The following is a 19,088-nucleotide window of genomic DNA, read 5'->3' as shown; positions in this document are numbered from 1 at the left end:
TTTACAGTACATGGAATAATGTTTGTTGATTGTGTGTGAGAGCTTTCTAAAGCAAGGGATTAACCATTGCTGAACTGTGTTGAATTGGTGGTGTGCTAATAAGGGTGTTTTTAATCATTCACATATTGGAATTCTTTCAGCTAATAACATAACATAACAATTAAAATGGGTAATAGGATTTACAGAATCGGAATAGCACTTCCTCATTAAACAATTACTCTGGGAATAAGTATGTCTTCTAGAAAATAATCCCTCTCATAATGTAGCACTGATTATTGATTGTTTGCGTTGTCTCTTTCTTATCTTGCTGAGATGAGAAATGTTCTGGAGGTATTTGTGGATGCCGGTAAAATTTAAACACTAGGTCCTCTTTTTATATTAGCTTTTCTTAAATTATGATTTTAACTGCCATCTTCTTGTTTCACCAATAATGTTTGTTTTGTACTTTAAACTTAGTTTAATGCATCTTAGTTGGATGGTTGCATAAAATAAGAAACTGTAAAATGATCATTATTGAACATGGATGTTTTTCCCTCCTTGGCACTGGAATACTGATGCATCTTTAATTCTGAAGTGTCAGTGCTTTTAGATTTTGTTTTAAAAAAGGCAGCCACCCACATTAAACATAATTACTATGCCAAGGTAAATGTATTTCATGCATTAAAGGCTGATTAGAAACAAAGCCCTTCATTGCTTTAAGTGCCAGGAACACTTGTGCTCTTACTGGGAAAAATAATCCTCTTCAGGTAGCAGTGTAGGTAGAGATATCAAGATTTTGTCAATAGGGCTCTAAGCCCTTTAAGACCATGCTATATCATTTCTCCAAGCCACTTGTACCCTCATCAGCACATCAATACATCTTCTGTGAATGTTGGAATTTTAATCTTGGGTGTCTAAAAATGGACTGCTGTCTCGTTTTTCTGCTCTTAGATTCAGCTTCTCTTTATTCATCCTTTCCAACTAACTTAATAATTTCTGTTTTACACCATATACATGTTGTTCTTTTTACTTTCAAACACACTCACATCATCCAGTTCAGATGTGGTTTGCTTCTCAACTTTAGTAAATAGGTACTTGTCATGCTGAGGGAGTGAGATCACATACAATACCTTGCATAAGTATTCACCCCCCCTTGGACTTTTCCACATTTTACGATGTTACAACCCAGAGTTCAATGATTTTATCAGGGTTTTTACCATTTGATTAAGACAACATGCATAGTGCTTTGAAGGTGCAAAATAGTTTTGTTGTTATACAAACAAAAAATAAGACAAAAAAAGCAGACATCTGTTGGATGCCCAAGTATCCCCAACCTCCCAGTAAGTATCAATACTTGGTAGAACCACCTTTCACTGCACTTACAGCAGCAAGTCTGTTGGGATATGTCTCTACCAGCTTTACACATCTAGAGACTGCAGTTTTCCCCATTCTTCTTGGCAAAATAGCTCAAGCTCAGTCAGATTGGATGGGGACCGTCTGTGAACAGCAATTTTCAAGTCTAGCCGCAGATTCTCAATTGGATTGAGGTCTGGGCTTTCACGGGACCATTCTAAGACATTAACATTCTTTGCCTTAAACCATTCCAGTCTTAACCTAATCCTGCTTGGTACTTCTCTAAAACTTTATCCCTGACGTGTTTGGTGAGCTCCTTGGTCTTCATGATGCTGTTTGTTTAGTAATGTTCTCTAACAAACTCTGAGGCCTTCACGGAACAGGTGTATTTATATTGAGATTAAATTGCACACAGGTGGACTCTATTTAAGTAATTATGTGACTTCTGAAGGCAATAGGTTGCACCTGATCTTAGTTAGGGGTTTCACAGCGTGTGTGTGTGGGGGGGGGGGCACTGTACCTGTAAACAGTATGTAACATTTGTTTCAATTGTTGTGTTTCTGAAGAAGACCGCTACTCTACCAACCATTTATATACTTTTTAAACTTTGAAGTTGTCCTCTCCTAAGTCTTTTGCGCTGACAACAAGCCGCTCATTAGGAAAGCATGTCTGTACTCCAGTTGACTGAATACGGATCGAAGTCGCTTCATCTATCTTTAAATGTCACCTGGATAGCAAGGAGAATGATAGTGGAGTCACTGGTGGCTCTCAGCAGAGACCTCATCAAAGGTGGTTGCAATCATGAAAGGTGCTTTCAATAATGAAGAAGAGATTGGCCCATTGGCAGTTGCTAGGCAACTGTATCAGCATTACTCTGGCAAGTCAAGAAGCAGTGTTGGATAGATACGAAGGGAAATCATGCAAGGTTATTTTAGCATGTAGGAAAAATGTGTGATTTATCAGTTCGTACAGTGAGGTATGTTTTATTTACTGCGTTATCACAGATGTTGATGGGGTCATAGTGTTAGAGCAGACAGACATTCAGGGAGTCACTGCTGTAGTTTTGCATCATTTACAGGGATGTCAGTGCAATGCAGGTTTTCTCTTGTAGCGTCTGACAAGCCCAGTGAAGTGGCAATGAAAGCAAGGAAGGATGATGTGCCTATTTCCTATGAATGAGGAGGTTGTGGAATACAACTGGTCAATTGTCTCCATGGAATTCATTTGAGGTTAGGGTCGAACAATATATTATTTCCCTGATATAGCAATGCACATCTGTAATGATCACATTACAAAGAATGGAATGTAATACAGCAAATTGGGCCCACGGTGGTACACTTTATAGATCATTTTACTGCTTGATCGAAAATGAAAACCATTGTTTTCCTTATGTAATAGACATTCAATTTTATCTGATAAATAACCTAATTTAGCCTCAGTCGAATGTGGAATCACAATCATTCAGAGTGCACTGATACATTTTAGTTAAAAAAAAAAGGGAAAGTCTAGTGCTTCATTGGCTGTGTGAGAGTCCAAGTGGAACAACAGAAGCCTGAACACATACTGTGTAACCTTCACTGACTTCTGCAATCCTATGTATGTCCATGTTTACAAGGAAATGTTGTCAAGCCTTGCCATATGTTTCTCAGATAGAAATGCACTCAGATTAGCAGACTTTCTAGTTCCCACCTTTCTGTTCCTCCCAAACACACATGGGGTGGCAGGAAGTGGGGGTGAGAAGAACAAAGTATTAGGAAGACCTTACAGTGTGATGCTGTCCAAGTAGGGCCGCAACCTACAACATGTTTATTTACATAGCAGTTAAAAGACCAGTGTGTAAGATTTTGTGGCATCTAATGGAACGGACTTGGCAGAAATTGAATATTCATAAGTATGTTTTAATTTGTGTATAATCACCTGAAAATAAGAATTGTTGTGTTTTTGTTACCTTAGAATGAGCCCTTTATATCTACATAGGGAGCGGGTCCCTTCCACTGAGGCCACCACGTTGTACCGCCACGTTTCAATAGTAGCCCAGAACGGACAAACCAAACGCTGGCTCTAGAGAGGGCCTTTTGCATTTCGTCACTGTAGGTTCTCCTATATGCTTAGAAGGGGAGGCGGAGGGGTATTCATTTGGTTGCAATCTGCAACCTCGCCACTAGATGCCACTAAATCTTACACACTGGTCCTTTAAACTTGTTAGTAGTATTATTATGAATCATTTAGCCAGAGTGATATCTTCTAATTGCTAATTTTGTCTCACAAGAAGTTCAAAATCCAAAATATATTAAATTTAGCAGACTATGAAAAAAAATAAGCAGCAAATCATTTCATAACTTTATTGATTAATTAGTTTGAAAAATGTTGATAAATTAAAGCACCAATTGTTTCAGCACAAATTTATGTATCATGATAGCATGTCCAATAACTATTGTATTTTCTCCTGTGCAGTTTAGCTGGGTCATTTGGCCTCTGTAAGAAAACCAAGTGTTTGGTAGTATTTATTTGATGCGTTGTGCCTGTTAACTGTGATCACACACTTCCTATTTGGTGGAAAACTGAACACTTTGTGTTGTTTTTCCGGTAGCACTGATTTTTTTTTTTTCTTTCCCGCGGACAAAGCTCTGTGTTAGAGGTGCTGTCGTCATCCTTGGGAGAGTAGTTCAATAATTGCTCTTGTTTTACTCCTCTAGAGAATTGCCCTGTGGAGTAGCCATCAATTTTTAGACAAACCATCCCATTGTGTGTGTGCACACATGTTTGTGCATGCCTTTTTGCCTCCAGTTGAACCACAGAGGTTACATTATTGAGTCAATGATGATCTCTCTTGATTTGACTGTAGAGACAGTGCAATTAAGTCCCGCCCACCCTGGAGGGGAAAACAATTCATTGCTCTCCATTGACTTCGTATTGAGTGAACGTGCATACAACATAAAAACGCTTAAAAGCTGCTGTGTGGTGGGATGCACTACCAGCAGGGTAAAGAACCCACAACTAAGTTTTTATAAGCTGCCAAACTGAAAAACTAAGCCTTTAAGAAGACAAAAGTGGTTACAGGGCTGTGTGCAGTGTGGTGGAAGAGACAGACCCGAACTGTGCTGCACGGACAGCCTGTAGCTCAAAAACTTCCATAAAAATGACACATATACCTGGATAGGCTGCCAGTCACAGACAACACGCAGGCTGAAAGTAAAAAAAAAAAAAAAAGGTGTTGAATTGAAAGGTATACAGTGTTTTTAATTGATGTTTAAATCACAGAATAGCTAACCTGCATTCAGCTGAAATGCGAACTGTAGAAAGAGCCTGAATGGGAAAAGATTGCGTGTCCGTGCGTGTAATTTCCCTGCCTATGTTTAGCAACTGTACTCGCCATAACAGCTTTGAAAAGTGTCATGCCAGCCTGTTATACAGTGGTGTTTGCAATACAGTTGTGCGCTCTCTACTGTACTGTAGACGAGATATCAGCCCTTGTATTCATGTATTGCATCTTAACATATACAATGTAATGGGTTTCAGCATATGCTACAAACTTCTTTTCCTCTCTGGTAGACATAAGATGCTAAAATAATCCTTTGACATGCTGAAATCTAATGTTTTTAGCTGACTACAGTAATTTTGTTAACATTTCGGCTCTTGGTTGCATATTACGGCACAGATTGTTTTCCTCTCTGGTGGGCGTGGATTTCAGAGTATGACGCGTTGTGCTATCTCTATTACTTGTCCCCATTGTATCCACAGGCAATATTCATTAACACTGATCAATAGGACCACCGCAGTGTATCCTGCAAACACAGTCAACAGCCAACATAGACATAAAAGTACAAATAAATTGCACATAAATGTTTGTCATACAGTTATTGCTATTTGTTCACATTGACAAAATGATTGTTTGACTGTAATTATTAAAAAAATAAACCTCAAATAAAGTTAGTGTAAGACTATGGTTTCAAAAACAGATACAAAAGTAATTAGGTTTTTAAAACCTTATTGTTTCGGTTTAAAAGTGAATTGAACTTTCTGACTGCTAAAGGATAACCAAAGTTCTTTTTTCACAACTTGTTGGTTAAGAAATATATTTTTATAACTTACCAACATAGCTGCCTGGCAGAGCAACACTGTGGCTTTGGTCTGTTTTAATCACAGCATGTGGAGATAAAAATAAGTCGTGCTCACAGCTTAAAGCTAGAAATTATAATAAACTAGAAGCAAAGGAAGGAAACTAGAAGATGAAATAATTGTTGGAAGAAAAGGCCATTGACTGTTTATTTCAGATGAGACATACGTATGTCTGTAGCCAAGGTTAGGGCGTATTGCCGTGTCGTCAATACTGGTCGACACCAAAACCACCTTCCACTTACTGAGTCACTTGTTGTCAATGGAACTTGTCAATATGGACAGTGAGACCCTCAGTCTTTAGAAGGCCCATCTCCAATTACGTGTGTGTGTGTGTGTGTGTGTGTGTGTGTGTTTGTATATATGTGTGTAAGGCAATAGCCCGTGTCACTATCAGATCCATTGGCTCTTTGAGCTGGCACCTCTCCCTATTGGCCTCTCGGCAGACCTTGAGGACATCTGGCCCCCTGAGTCCATTCTGACTTAAGAGGAAGGTTTTATGGGTTGCGTGTATTTGCTAGACCCATGTTATGTAATTGTGTTGCATAAGTGAAGTCCTCAAGGGGATTATTGGTAGATTGCTAGATGCCTCTTCCTGCCTATGCTGTAGAGGTGTCTTCTTCTAAGAGAGGGGTAATAACAGAGGTAAAACTCCACACATATTCCTTACAATGGTTTGGAAACTAAAAATTCTATAAAATATCCACATTTTTTCTCTTTTCGTCCCTTTTTCTTTCCAATTCTCTCCCTATTTTGTTCATTCGTTTACCACCATCCCCTCCAACAATATTGCCATGCACCCACTGATTGCCTTCCCTGCTTTATGCCTCTTGTGAACCTCTCTTTCCACTTCTTTGTCAGGTGTGTCCACCATGGCTTCTAAACCTCACGCTCCTCTGATGAAGAAGCACAGTCAGACAGACTTAATAAGCCGTCTGAAGAGCCGGAAGATCCTTGGAGTCGGTGGGGAGGATGATGATGGCGAAGTGCACCGCTCAAAGGTCAGATTACATCACATGAACATATTCCAGTAATTTTTATTCAATATGGGCAGTAATGCGGATAACAAAGGCAAATAGCTGGTGCATTAGTGCAACAAACAACTTAGAAATGTAAGCACATGTGTTAAACCATCATCACTCAAATGGATGACACTGCAGCAATGCATAAGCAAAAATGGCACCCAACCACAGATGCATTCATTAACCCCGAGAAGAGCTATGGATTCCTTTTAAAAGCTACAATGGGCTGCTAATTGGCTCATCACTTTCATAGTGTCCCATTGTGTGCATTTGCTCTTTATGCTTCAGTGAATGTAGATCACGTAATCCCAAGAGCTCCCGCAGCTTCACTGAGATGTGACTGGCTCCCGTGGGAGACTCCCTGCCTCTTGCATCGCATGTATTATATTCCTGCCTCACATGTATTTGCACAAATGGACAATGTACAGCGATGTGAACCAAAACACAATAGCACACATGCCGGTTCATGCCAGCAGAAACGGAAACACTTGTCATATTCATGTCGAGCTGCACACTTTCAGGAAGACAATACTGTCTTGTTCCGTTTCAAAGGGCTCAAATATCAAGATTCCAATTTTTTGTTTTTTTGTTGTTTTTTTTTTTAAAAAAAAATCAGATTGCATTACAACGAGCATAGGCTGAGCAAACTGTTCCTCACTGAAATATTCATTAGGCAAGTGGGAGAAGTGAGGAGAACAGAAGGGAGCAGACATACGGTGGTGGCTGATCGCTTGTGATGACATGTCGGCCCCCTTTTCTCAGCCCTCCTGAGTGTTTGTTTTCTCTCTTAATTTTTTAGCAAGGAGACTAAGCCAGACATCTGCCACTCAGATCCCTTTCATGGAGCATACTGACGGAGACAGATATATTATACTAATAGAGAGAGAAACACTTAATACCTCAATATTCATGAAGGTTTTTTGATTTGACAAAGATTCTTGAGGTTAAATACCGGCTGTAATGATTGTATGGTGATTCAGTATCGGTCTATGCAAAGTACAGTAACACAATACAATGTGGTCTATTGTATGTGTTGTTTTGAATAGTGGGTTTCCCTATTTAACTGTGACATTGACCCTAATTTAGAAATTAAATGGTTGCTCTTACAATGTAATTGTTCTCCTACAATGTGCTGTTATTGTTGAGTTGTTCCAGTTATCCTTGCCACAAGTGTTTGTGGTAAAGAGGCCCATGGGACCCAAAATTAAAGGTTAGCTGCATAGCAAGAGTTGGTTTGAAGGGGAAGCAATTTGACTTCATCCTTGTGGTCCTTGTAAACAAAGGGAGGAAGTGTTCCTGTAGGCTGCTGACTGTCTCTTCCTGCCTCTTTTACTGCTTCGAGATAAGAATACTGTTCCTATTACTAATACTTAAATTAGATTGAAGGCTTTCTATTTATGCAACAATATGTGAATTGTGCCGAGAGATATTGCTGGTACTGTCAGCTTCTTTAAACCACTGGTATAGTACTTCAGTGTTAAGGTCATGCAGCAAAAACCAGTCTGACAGCGAGAATATATGTCTCAACTACCACTGAGACACATAAAACAGTGATCACTATCTACTTAATGTGATTCCACAAACTGGCAAAATCCATCAGATGAGAGGCGTAAACAATCAAATTTGAAGTCATAGGAAAATGGATTCTATTTTGCCTGAGCATTTTTCATGCTCTCTGGCTGAAGAGTTGCCCTTTGTTTACTGAATGTTGCTGACTGAGTGATTGACGACACAGCCGGGCCATAGCAGCTGTGATTAAGCGTCTCTCCACAAACAGCATTGTGTATTTCTTCCTTTTCCTATTTCTCCCTCTCTCCCTTCCACTCTATTCCACCATAAGCCACCTCATGCCATCAGTTGACACTCAGTTCCCTTTGAGTATTTCTCATGCCAGTCATGAATATTTATGTGTTCCTGTCAAAAACAGCCCCTGAAACTATGGCACAGGAAGGCTGATTCACCTTGTCACGTCATCACAGCTGGCACAGATCAATTCATGTACAGGCACTTCAGTCAAAGCACATGGAGGCATGTAATGACTCTAGTCTGTAACTCTTTATCTGTAATGTTTCTAGGAGCGAAGATTCATGGGAGTCCTTTCTTAAGGGCTCTGAGATCAAAGACACCATTTGTTTGTTTATGCATGGGAATATACAGGCCAGTGCACAAATGCACACAAGCATAAATATTGTCATACATTTTATGTTAGTTTAAATGTTTAGATATGGCAAGCACGTTTCACTGATTTAGAGTAATGGTTTTCACACTGATGTACTTTGAGAATACAGCTGGAGGACTTGGGTAAAATCAAAGCTATGAACTGCGTTCCAATGTTATGCATTACATGAGAGCAAACTCTTCATGTGTAAAATAAAACCTTCATTAACAAATGTTGTTTTTAATTACAGTTTGCTAAGAATCATTAACAGAAATTTGAAAACACTAACATGACAACATGATATGATATGATTCCACTAAAGGCTGAGATAAAGTAAGGAAAGTCACTTTTGATGGGAGGTCTTGCAAGCAAAGTATGCAAGTTGATATTGTTATAATTAACATAATATTGTTATTTCTCATCACATAACTTGATAACATTTACATGGTGGGAAATGGTAGAAGACAAAACCCTCGTCTTGATCTTTCTAGTATATGACATGAATCGTTTTGTTTCATTCACTCTGACATTTCACGGGCTCGTCAAGTAGAAAACTACTTTCCAATTGATAGTGAGTTCTCTGTAAACATTGCTAGCCAGAAAATGATTCATCTTATCTGCCTTAGTGGTTTTCATGCTTCAGTGTATTTTTAGTTTCAGTGATGCTATGTCTGACTGCAACACAAGAACCGTTTTTGAAGGAAGGGATGCTTGATGATGAAGAGAAATCGTTAAAGGCTTTGGATGAAGGAACTGAACTTCACAGCCAACTTTTATTGTAATTTCTCTGTAATTTACTGTCTGTTCATTACCTTGCGAGGCAGCTGGATTCGCGAGATCATTCGAGAATCCTTTTTGTCAGGCTTCAAGTCATGAGTTTGTGGCTGAACCACCAGTGGTTTGGACCAATCAGCGTCCAAACAGCGACCAAACACCTAAACCTATCTACAGGAGAGGTTTAGGTGTTACTACAGTGAGGTTCATTCAGTCACCTTCCAGTATTTTTTGAAAGTGACGGGCCTTTTCCAAAGAGTTTCTAAGGGCGTGTAACAAACCAACTGAAACAGGTTCGTCTGTTTCAGCGGGAATCTGGGTTTGATTATCTGGGGCAGTTTGTTTACCTCCTTGCAATTCCTCTTGAATGCACTTTACATAATGCAAACAGCATGGTGCTTTTGCCCACTACTTGCTTGCAGCTATTTTAATTATTGATTAATCGGTTGATTATTTTTTTTATCTAATATTTTTTTTGTCTATAAAATGTCAGAAAATCATAATTATGATGTCTTCAAATTGCTTGCTTTGTCTGACCAACTGTCCAAAACCCAAAGCAAATCCTCACATTTTAGAAGCTGCAACCAGCAAACATTTGTCATTTTCTCTTGAATAAATGGCTTAAATGATTAATTGATTATCAAATGTGTCATAGATATATTTTCTGTCGATCAACTAATGAATTACGTGTTTCAGTACCTCAATAAACCTGCCCTCAGATAGTCGTTTGGGTGTTTTATATTGTTTTTGTTTGAGAGAGGGGCCACATGAATTTATTTGTGCCTGATGGAGCAGATTTAGAAAATTTCGTTGCCTGTCATTAGCATTTCAGCATCTTGTAGCATTTATGATAAGAGATGCTTATTCCAACAGATATTGCAAGGGAAATTCATGTGATAATATTAATTTTGGTGGCATTTTACGAAATATTAACTGTTCCTGTTTTTGTACTGTTTTTGTATGTATACGAGATGAACAATCAGTCACTAATAAACAGTGTGACTGTAGCTTTCAATTTGTCAAAAAAATGTCTAACTAACTGCTTCAGGCTTTCAGGATTATAAATTGAGTATTGAGTGGTATGGTGTGTTGCTTAGATTAAGATAATTTGTAGGAAAAAGGTTTTTCTTCTGGCACACACTCGGTAGTTATTCATCCAGAATTCACGGGAAGATGTTGTTATGACACACACCCTCGTAATCTTCAGGGGGTGATTAAGAAGGTGAAAACATTTACAGTCTCTAATTAACATCTTAATAGGTCCTTCTCTGACACTCAGTCTCTCTTCTTTTCTCTTCACTGGTTTGTTTAATTTGCCTCTTTCCAGTAGCTGGCTACAAATGTGCTAGAAACCTTATATCCACTTCCATGGAGGGTGCTTTCTGCTTTGTTGACGGTTGTCATAATAGATATCCATTAATATGACATGATTGCTATTACATTTGCCTCCTCATAACTCATTTCCTTTTTCTTTTGTCTTGCCTTGTTCACTCACAGATCAGTCAGATGCTCGGAAATGAGATGAAGTTTGCAGTGCGAGAGCCTATCGGGCTTAGGTAAGATTTCAGCTGCTCAGCTACTCAATAGCAGCTCACAGTTAACACAGCAGACTGTGTAAGGTCATATATTTAATGTATCATTTCCACTAATGTTCAACATGTTGTAAACTCTGAGAAAACAAATTCACAGTCAGTATTGGTTGCAGGCAGCACACATACCTCATATCTCTTTTCTTAGGGTGTGGATACTCACCTCAGCTGTGGGTTTCACAGTTATGGCCCTGATGGTAAGTGAAGCTTTAATTATCAACACAGTGAAGAAGTTGTTTCGCATTTATTTTTGAAAACTTAGTCATTTATGCTATTAAGGAAGTCTTCACTCAGTCTTATAAGTCCATCAATATACAATTATGCATTTACATTTGTATGCTGTTATGACACGCTCATTTTACAAATAGCAAAAAATCAGCAATGAACAAATGTAGATTCTTTTCCAACTTATCAGCGAGAGACATCTGGAGAAACAGTTCAGTCTTTGTCAGCTGTGCCACCTGAATGTTCAGTATCTCCAGTGTTTCATTCTAACTGATAAACAGGAAGACTTTGTCTGTCATTGCTGCTCTATTTTGGAGGGACTTTTTTGGGGCATTTGGGGAGGATATAATGCTCTTGTGTTGTTATTACAGAGTTTTATTGTTGTTTTCTTATCCAGGCCCTGATGTTTCCCAACCAACTCTATGAGGTTATTTTTGAGGAGGAGCTTTCCACAACCAGCATCTCCATTCGCCTTTATGGAGGAGCACTGCTAAGTGAGTCTGATGCCCGAAGATGCAAGAAAGTTAAATAAATGCTCAAAGCAATTCATTGATGCTTCTTCACGCGTAGCTGCTGTATATTCACTGTGCTGCAGCTATGCATGAGGGAGTACATTCACTGTACTGCAATGATGCTGAAACACAATGTTTTTGTTATTTATTTATATATATGCTAAAAATATACACTGGTCTACAGCACGTGGTCTGTTGTGATAATGCCATGAAATGCATTCATTACTATTCACACACAAGTGCTCATAATGTACAAAAAGCTTTCTTTTTGCTGAAAAATCATCCCTTTAGGCTATAAACAGAGGCTATATGGTTTGATTCAGATCTATGTTTCTACAGTTCACTATGAGGGCGATAACAGGAGTACAAAGACCAGTTCTCCAGAATACTAACAGCAACTGTTCCAGTCACCTTTGTTTCTGTGGCCTCACATGTCAGCTCTAAATCCTGTGGGAACACAGTGGGGGATGTCAGGACAGTGTGTGTACTGTACACAGTACCAGTCAAAAGTTTGGACACACTTTCTCATTCAACTGAATGGGAAGGTGTGTCCAAACTTTTGACTGGTACTGTATGTGTGCACAAGCTGGTCTGGGACTTGGAGAGGAGACAACATATTACTCTACATGAAGATTTTCCAGCTCGCTTACTCAATCACACATTAAATTGAGCTTTTTAGCTTTTCGGTGCTGTGCCATCACCAGGGGACAGTCAATGCTCGTCAATATGCGGAGTAATTATGGCGTTTGTGTTTTGCTCCCTCTTACATGGAATTTATATTGGAGATGTGACCAATTATTTTAATGGCCTTTGTTTGAGACAAGGCTGTCAGGCAAGTTGGTGAGTCAGTCACTCTGTTAGTGATTACAGGTTTTACGATGGCTCTAGGAAGAGGCACAACATGACTGACAGAGAGGCAGGAAGCACACAGGTTGCTCCTTGATGGGAAAGTAAGCGGGGATGGGTAGGAAAAGAAAGAAGGGTGAGAACAAAGGCTTAACATACAGTATTTTATACTATATGTTGTCCTTTTATAGATATATAGAAGAAGGAATGCAACTAATGATTATTTTCATTATCGCTGAATCTGCTGATTATTTTCTTGCTTCTTGATTAACTGTTGGGTAATATGAAAATTTCCTAAAGCCCAAAGTGAGGTTTTCAAATTGACTTCATAACCCAAAGATATTCCGTATATAATGATATAAAACAGAAAATTAGAAATTACTCACAACTGACAAGTTGGAACCAACTAATGTTTTGCATTTTTACTGGGAAAAAATGACTTAAATTGATTATCAAAAGAGTTGCAGATTAATTTTGTGTCTATCAACAAAGATTATTTAATAAATTGTTTCAGCTCTACCACAAGATAGTCCATCTATCTACTGTAATATGTCAACCACCTTCCTTCAAGAAATTTATGGGAAGACTAGGGAGAAACCACACACTACCGTAATATGCATGTATCCTGATAAAGCTGAGCAACGTAAAATCTGAACAAATAAAAAAAATAACCCTCTGCATGATAAAGAATTACTGCATTTCCTAAGGACAGATAAAACCACAGCACCGTGGAGGAAGATGTGAATGAACCAGCTTTCAATCTCATAAAACCAACAAGAGACGGGCTTCTTTCTATTTTAAATGTCAACAGGGCTGTGGGGATTAGAAAGAAAAAAAAAGGTGATGTCTTACAAGACAAGGAGCAGTAAAGAGGTCGAAGGATGGGGTCTCATCTGCCACACAGATGGAACATGGTATGGAGAGGATACAGTCCATCAGCCCTCCCACCTTTCTGCCCACCCCTGCTTGTTTCCATAGCCTCACTGGTGTGTGTGTGTTTGTGTGTGTTTGTGTTTGTGTGTGTTTGTGTGGGTGAGTGGGAGTGAAATGCAGGAAAATTAACTGGAAGAATGGCAAGGAATGAGATGAGGGAGCACGAGCTTTTTTCACAATCAGTGAGTCAGAGCATTCAACGGAATCAGTAGGCCAATTATCACCGTGTGTACACGGCATCATATGTTACAGTTGGAGTCCAGCTGCAAGTAAACTGTTCTCATAGTAGTTTTGTCAGTGGAATTGCTCTCGGATGTGTAGGAGTCTTCTTTCCTGAGCGTCCTCTCTCTTTTTTTTTGTTTTGTTTTTTGTTTTGTTTTTATTCCCATGCCCCTGAACCTATAAATTGCCCTTTATCTCATCCTTCTCCAGGCCTGGCCCTCATCATGTGGAATGGTCTCTACACAGCAGAGAAGATCGTCATCCAGTGGACTCTGCTCAGTGAAGCTTGCTACTTTGCTGTTCAGTTTCTAGGTAATTATAATTTTCTCTACGAGTTCCAGTCAATGGTTTCCAATAGCTGTTAAATCACAGCATCAGATATCTCCCTTTTTTAATCTTGTTTTGATAGTCAGAATTGATATAACACCAGCATTTTGCACATGTATGTGTTGATACTGCCCTCTTGTGTTTATCATGTGCAGTCACAGCTTTGCACTATATTAAAGGAAGGATTTACATCTTTTCAAGTGTGTCTTAAAACGATACTCACATGCCCACACATATATGGAAATAGCTTTTCGCTGTAATCTTCCTCCTGTCTATACTGGCGTTGTGGAAAAATTACTTCTAAAGTTCCACTTAACCTTATATGAGGCTTCAGCAGTCTGAGTTACACAAATCAAGTGGGGTTATTCCAAAGTTACAGTCTTTTTAGTTCAAAATTCCCTGTTTGTGTCACTATTCCTCCACTGCAGCTCAGCAACGAATGCTGTCCATGGTAACACAAAGAGGGGATTTTGTACCAAAAAGACTAACTTTAGGCAATATTTGCTTGACTTGTATAGTTATAGATTGACAATTGCAGCACCTGATAACTCTTACAATGTACACACGGGCATGTGACTTGACAGACTTGAAAAAATGAGAACCTGTCCTTTAATATCCAATATCCAAAGGTTAATAATGATCAGAAAACCATGTGCCTTTTGCTAATAATTAAAGTCAGATTTTTACTGCTAACCGCGTTGCTCTGTGGTTTCAGTGACATCCATCACCTTAATGGAGATTGGCATCCTGCCCAATGCTGCCATACTCCTGCTTCTCAGTCGAGTGCTCTTCCTGGCGGTCACCATGGCTTACTACTACCACCTGGGCCGCAAGCCAAAGAAGATCTGAACTGCCTGCACAATACTTCCAGGGAGGGGACAGCTGAACACAGGTCACAAACGTGGGGTCAGAAGGTTTGGATTGTTATTTGATTGGGGCTTGGAGCACTACTTTGCCAGTTCTCTGCCCCTTCCAATGGGACCTAGCCTATTGTAACCCCCAATATTTAACAGATGAGCACAGTCTCACATTCCAGACTCTACAACAAGAACTAGAAACTTCATAGTGAAAGTGAATTACTCCTTCACTGGGCTATGAGGTCAAGCCCCTCTTGACACACATTCCTCCTTTTGTGCAGTTCTGAGTGCTGTTATTATAAAGATGGAGCTAGCAGTTTGTGGTGAATTACACTCTTGTGTTGCCTAGTTCCATGGTTTAATACGTACAGTACAGAATAATTTCAAACACCTGACTATGTTGTTCATGTACACTTACATGATTTCCAGATTCAGAATTTAGTGTTATCTGTTTGATAAAAACATTACATCTTGATACTGCCTCTTAATCACACTGAAAGACCAAGAGTTTGTGCTAAAATTTGTTTCCGGTTTGATGCTGTTGATGTCAATTCATACTGTATGTATGTTAAAGTGAAGCCTGAATATCTGTGCTTGTGCATGCTTATGTGACAGCTATCTAGTGAACATACCAAATGGAAAAAGTATCAACTGTGCTTAGTGCAAAATTCAGGCCAGATAAGCTAAATGCTAGATGAGTGACAGTTAATCTTTTCTTATACAGTGTGGTCAGCACATAGAGGAAACTCTTTAAGGTCAGTTTTTACTCTCAATAATGCCCATCAGTCATTTTCAGATTCAGACAACCCAAAAAGAAATGCTGTATTGAAAAAAAAAAATCAGGGACAAAGTGGATTTTATATTCCTTTAAGTATATCAGTCAGTTCTACCAAAGTGAATAGGAATGGTTTTGTACAGAATATTTACACTACTGAGATGAATACATATAATGCTGATAAATGCACATGTGCACTCATTTGTAGAATAGAGGAAGTGCAGTTCTCTATATGTACGAAGCTGTGTGTACACTGTTTGGCAGGACCTTAGTCATCTTACAGAAAGTCTTAAACATTTCTGACCTTACTGTAAAGCTAGTTTCACAAGCCGAGCATGTCAGTGTGTAGGGCAAACAAACCTGCTCTGGTTCCTCTTTAGTGATGTAGCACAGCTTTTTTTTTTTTTTTACATACACCATATCCTCAGTCTTGCCTTAAAACTACTTAAAAGAACAGTCACCAACACTGCATCCTACTTTTTGTATATATGTAAATAAAAGTATTTACCATCACGTGGTGTTCTTGTGAACCGAACAGGGAACTTGTTCAGTATTAGTTAAAAATGATTTTCAAAGATAGATCTTTCTCTTGGTGTGTCTTAATTTTGTACCTATTTAAGTGACATTTGTGTTTTGACATCATGCATGCAATATAATCCACCAAAAGTAATAGCTTGAACTGTGTAGCAAGCTGCCACCAACAAGGATGCAAAGCAGATAAATAAATAAAGGTGTCAACTGCAGTGAATGGATGCGTTAACCAAAAATGGCAAAAATCCTTATAAGGAAAAGTTAATTTGAGTGTTACAAAAGTTAAACTGTATGTGCTTTACAACAGACAGAACCCAACACTTGGCAGTTTTAGTCCACTAAATATGTTCAGTACATTTTCTACCTCCCTTGGCAGGCCCTCAGGTACACAATATCCCAGCTCAGCGATTTAGAGCTTGGGCAGCAAAGATAATTTGTCCACTCTGAGGCCAGTCAAAAAGACACTCTAAAGACAGTTAACTCATTTTGTGTATTTTAACTTGAAACTTAATTTTGAGTTGAACAAGGAGCTTACAGTAGATCTCCTCCAAAGGTGGTCCATATTGTTGCAAATGACCACGTTCAGTCCTGCCCTAGAAGGGAGTAGTCCTGAGGTCACAGTGATTGTGGGTTTGCAGTTGCGAGTCCAGCGTTCAAGGCAGATGTACTTCTTACTTGGGTGAGTTTTCAAGTCAGATAGGGAACGTGAAACATGGGTGAGGTCTCTCGTCCTCCTGAAAAGTAGTAATTATCCCTTTTCCAGTGTTTAATTAGATGTAGCTCTCCCGAGTGACATTGTGTGCCCCAACCTACTGCTCCGTCCTAACTAGCATGGTAATTATGGAGTTAAAAAAAAACGTCATTCCATTTCTGTCGATACTAGAGGCCTCAAATCATCAGCCTTGCGAAATGTTCAAAGGTCTGTTAAGCAGGTTATTTTAGGAGAGATGGGCAGTTTTCGGGGGATGGGCAGAAGAGGGGAGGCAAAGAAACGTCTCTTTCATCCTCCTGGTTCTCTGACGTAAAGCAGTAAAATATTACATTGGTAAATTGTGTCCTTAGAGGAATGGTAAGTTGAGCTGTTCATTCTGTCTGATGTAGATCTAACCTATATTGTACTGTTGTGAATAGCATACCAGGTCAAATTGTTTCAAGTTGTAGCATTGTGTTTTTATGTATATATGTGCTATATTGTACCTCAAAAATGAAATGTCATGGATTTCCACTATTTAGTTTGAAATAAAAAAAAAAAGTTTATTTTGAAGACTTGAAATGTGATGTAATTAGCTTTGTTTTGTTTTGTTGTGCTTTCTGATAGAAACATAGTTTTCCTGTCATCGACCCTGTATCAATCTAAACGCTTACGTCATTGTGAGGATGTACGTTTTATCACTTATGAACCAACCACATGGGACTTCCAAGTGTCAGCTGGAATGATTATGTATTCATCTCATGCATTCATGTTTAAATTTTGGGGGAAAAAAGTCCACATCAACCAATTCACAGGCTTACAGTAACACCAGAAATACGTAACTGTGAAGTGACACAATGGAAAGCGTAAGGCTGAGAAAAGTGTTCCACTCCATCACAACGTACAGTACAACTCCACTCAGGTTTTTCTCTGTGCCTGGGTAGGCCTTCAACTTGTTGCATCAGCAAGGGTGAGACTTTCATTTCTAGGTACAGGTATACACATTTATTTTGTGGCCGGCAGCCCAGAACAGACTCGAACAGGCTGCCTTCCGCCTATTTGCTGCGCCTTTGAAAGGGTAGAGCCTTCAGCAAAATGTACTTACATTCACCAAGTTATCAAAAAACATGTTCTGACATGTCTAAACAAAGAAACCATACATCTGTTATGTAATCCCACTTTTTGTTTAGTGTTTTGTGTTTGGAAGGTGTTGAACATGTCATAACACGATTATCTTCAGGTCAAAAATGTTTTTCTCTGGGTTTAAATCCATCTACCAGGAATATCTAAGCACATATTCCTAACTACCTATCCCCATCACACCCCAGCTCTCTCTCTCTCTCTATCCCATTTCTTCTCACACACACACACATTGGGCAAAGGGTGAAAAGGGGGATTGTGTGGCACAGGAAATGTGTGTGTGCTTAGGGTTGTTTATAGGCAAAAAGCTTCTGTGTGTCCCTGTGTTTGCATTCCCTCCATACTTTCCATTTAATATGTTGGGTTCTGGTTTATTTCTTAAGGCATGGTGGTAAACAGTATTAAAGAATAGCTTACAATTGATCATTCAAAAGCCAGCTCAATAACCCAAACTGTGTTAATGTAATCACCAAATTAAAAATGATGATTATCCATAATCAGAAGGTACTAGGCAGTCTCTGTCTATTGTTGCTGCCTACATTTGACATCAACTTATAGCTGTTATGACCGTCCATTGCAACTGCAACCACATACAAAGTTATAAGTATCCATTTCAGGACTGAGATTACTATGGTTTACTACCACAGGCTGCCACCAATGTCTAAAGTACTGCAAGCCAAGGTCTGATAGTGTACCTGTGATATAAACAATTAGTTAACAATACACTTTAGAAAGATATAAAGCAAAAGCTGGCAGAAATTGCCTATTTTTCATATCAGAGTGTCTGATCTTTTTTTTTTAATGATGAGGAAGCTTTTTGTTCAGATAAGGAAGTAATTATTTTAAGTTAACAAGAAAGCAGCTTGCCATGTTGAAATCATTACATTATTATTTTGTGAAAGCAAATAACGGAGTACTCAGATATTACAACAAGAGAACACATCCACATGTGGCATGTAAGACCTTCTGTATGTTTTTTGAAATGGGCAGGAGAGGGTTAAGGAAAAAAAAGTATCCATGTCTGCCGCACGGTGGGGG

At 39.0% G+C, this 19,088-nt stretch overlaps 1 protein-coding gene across 3 annotated transcripts in view; it reads left to right on the top strand.

Moving 5' to 3' along the window:
* Positions 1 to 17,475, top strand: part of LOC137183231 (tumor protein p53-inducible protein 11-like) — a 37,702-nt gene extending 20,227 nt beyond the window's left edge. For all 3 annotated transcript variants that reach the window (XM_067590127.1, XM_067590128.1, XM_067590126.1), the window contains 6 exons: positions 6,310 to 6,449; positions 10,900 to 10,958; positions 11,140 to 11,188; positions 11,614 to 11,710; positions 13,940 to 14,041; positions 14,772 to 17,475. In XM_067590127.1, coding sequence (XP_067446228.1) covers positions 6,321 to 6,449; positions 10,900 to 10,958; positions 11,140 to 11,188; positions 11,614 to 11,710; positions 13,940 to 14,041; positions 14,772 to 14,905 — 570 coding nt within the window. In that variant the 5' untranslated portion in view covers positions 6,310 to 6,320 and the 3' untranslated portion in view covers positions 14,906 to 17,475. The remainder of the gene's footprint in view (positions 1 to 6,309; positions 6,450 to 10,899; positions 10,959 to 11,139; positions 11,189 to 11,613; positions 11,711 to 13,939; positions 14,042 to 14,771) is intronic.
* Positions 17,476 to 19,088: the final 1,613 nt, after the last annotated feature.

This window comes from Thunnus thynnus, chromosome 5 (genome assembly GCF_963924715.1).
Source record: "Thunnus thynnus chromosome 5, fThuThy2.1, whole genome shotgun sequence".
In the NCBI taxonomy this organism is placed as follows: Eukaryota; Metazoa; Chordata; class Actinopteri; order Scombriformes; family Scombridae; genus Thunnus; species Thunnus thynnus.
The sequence above is the reverse complement of the archived record's forward strand: the minus strand, read 5'-3'. Positions and strand labels throughout refer to the sequence as shown.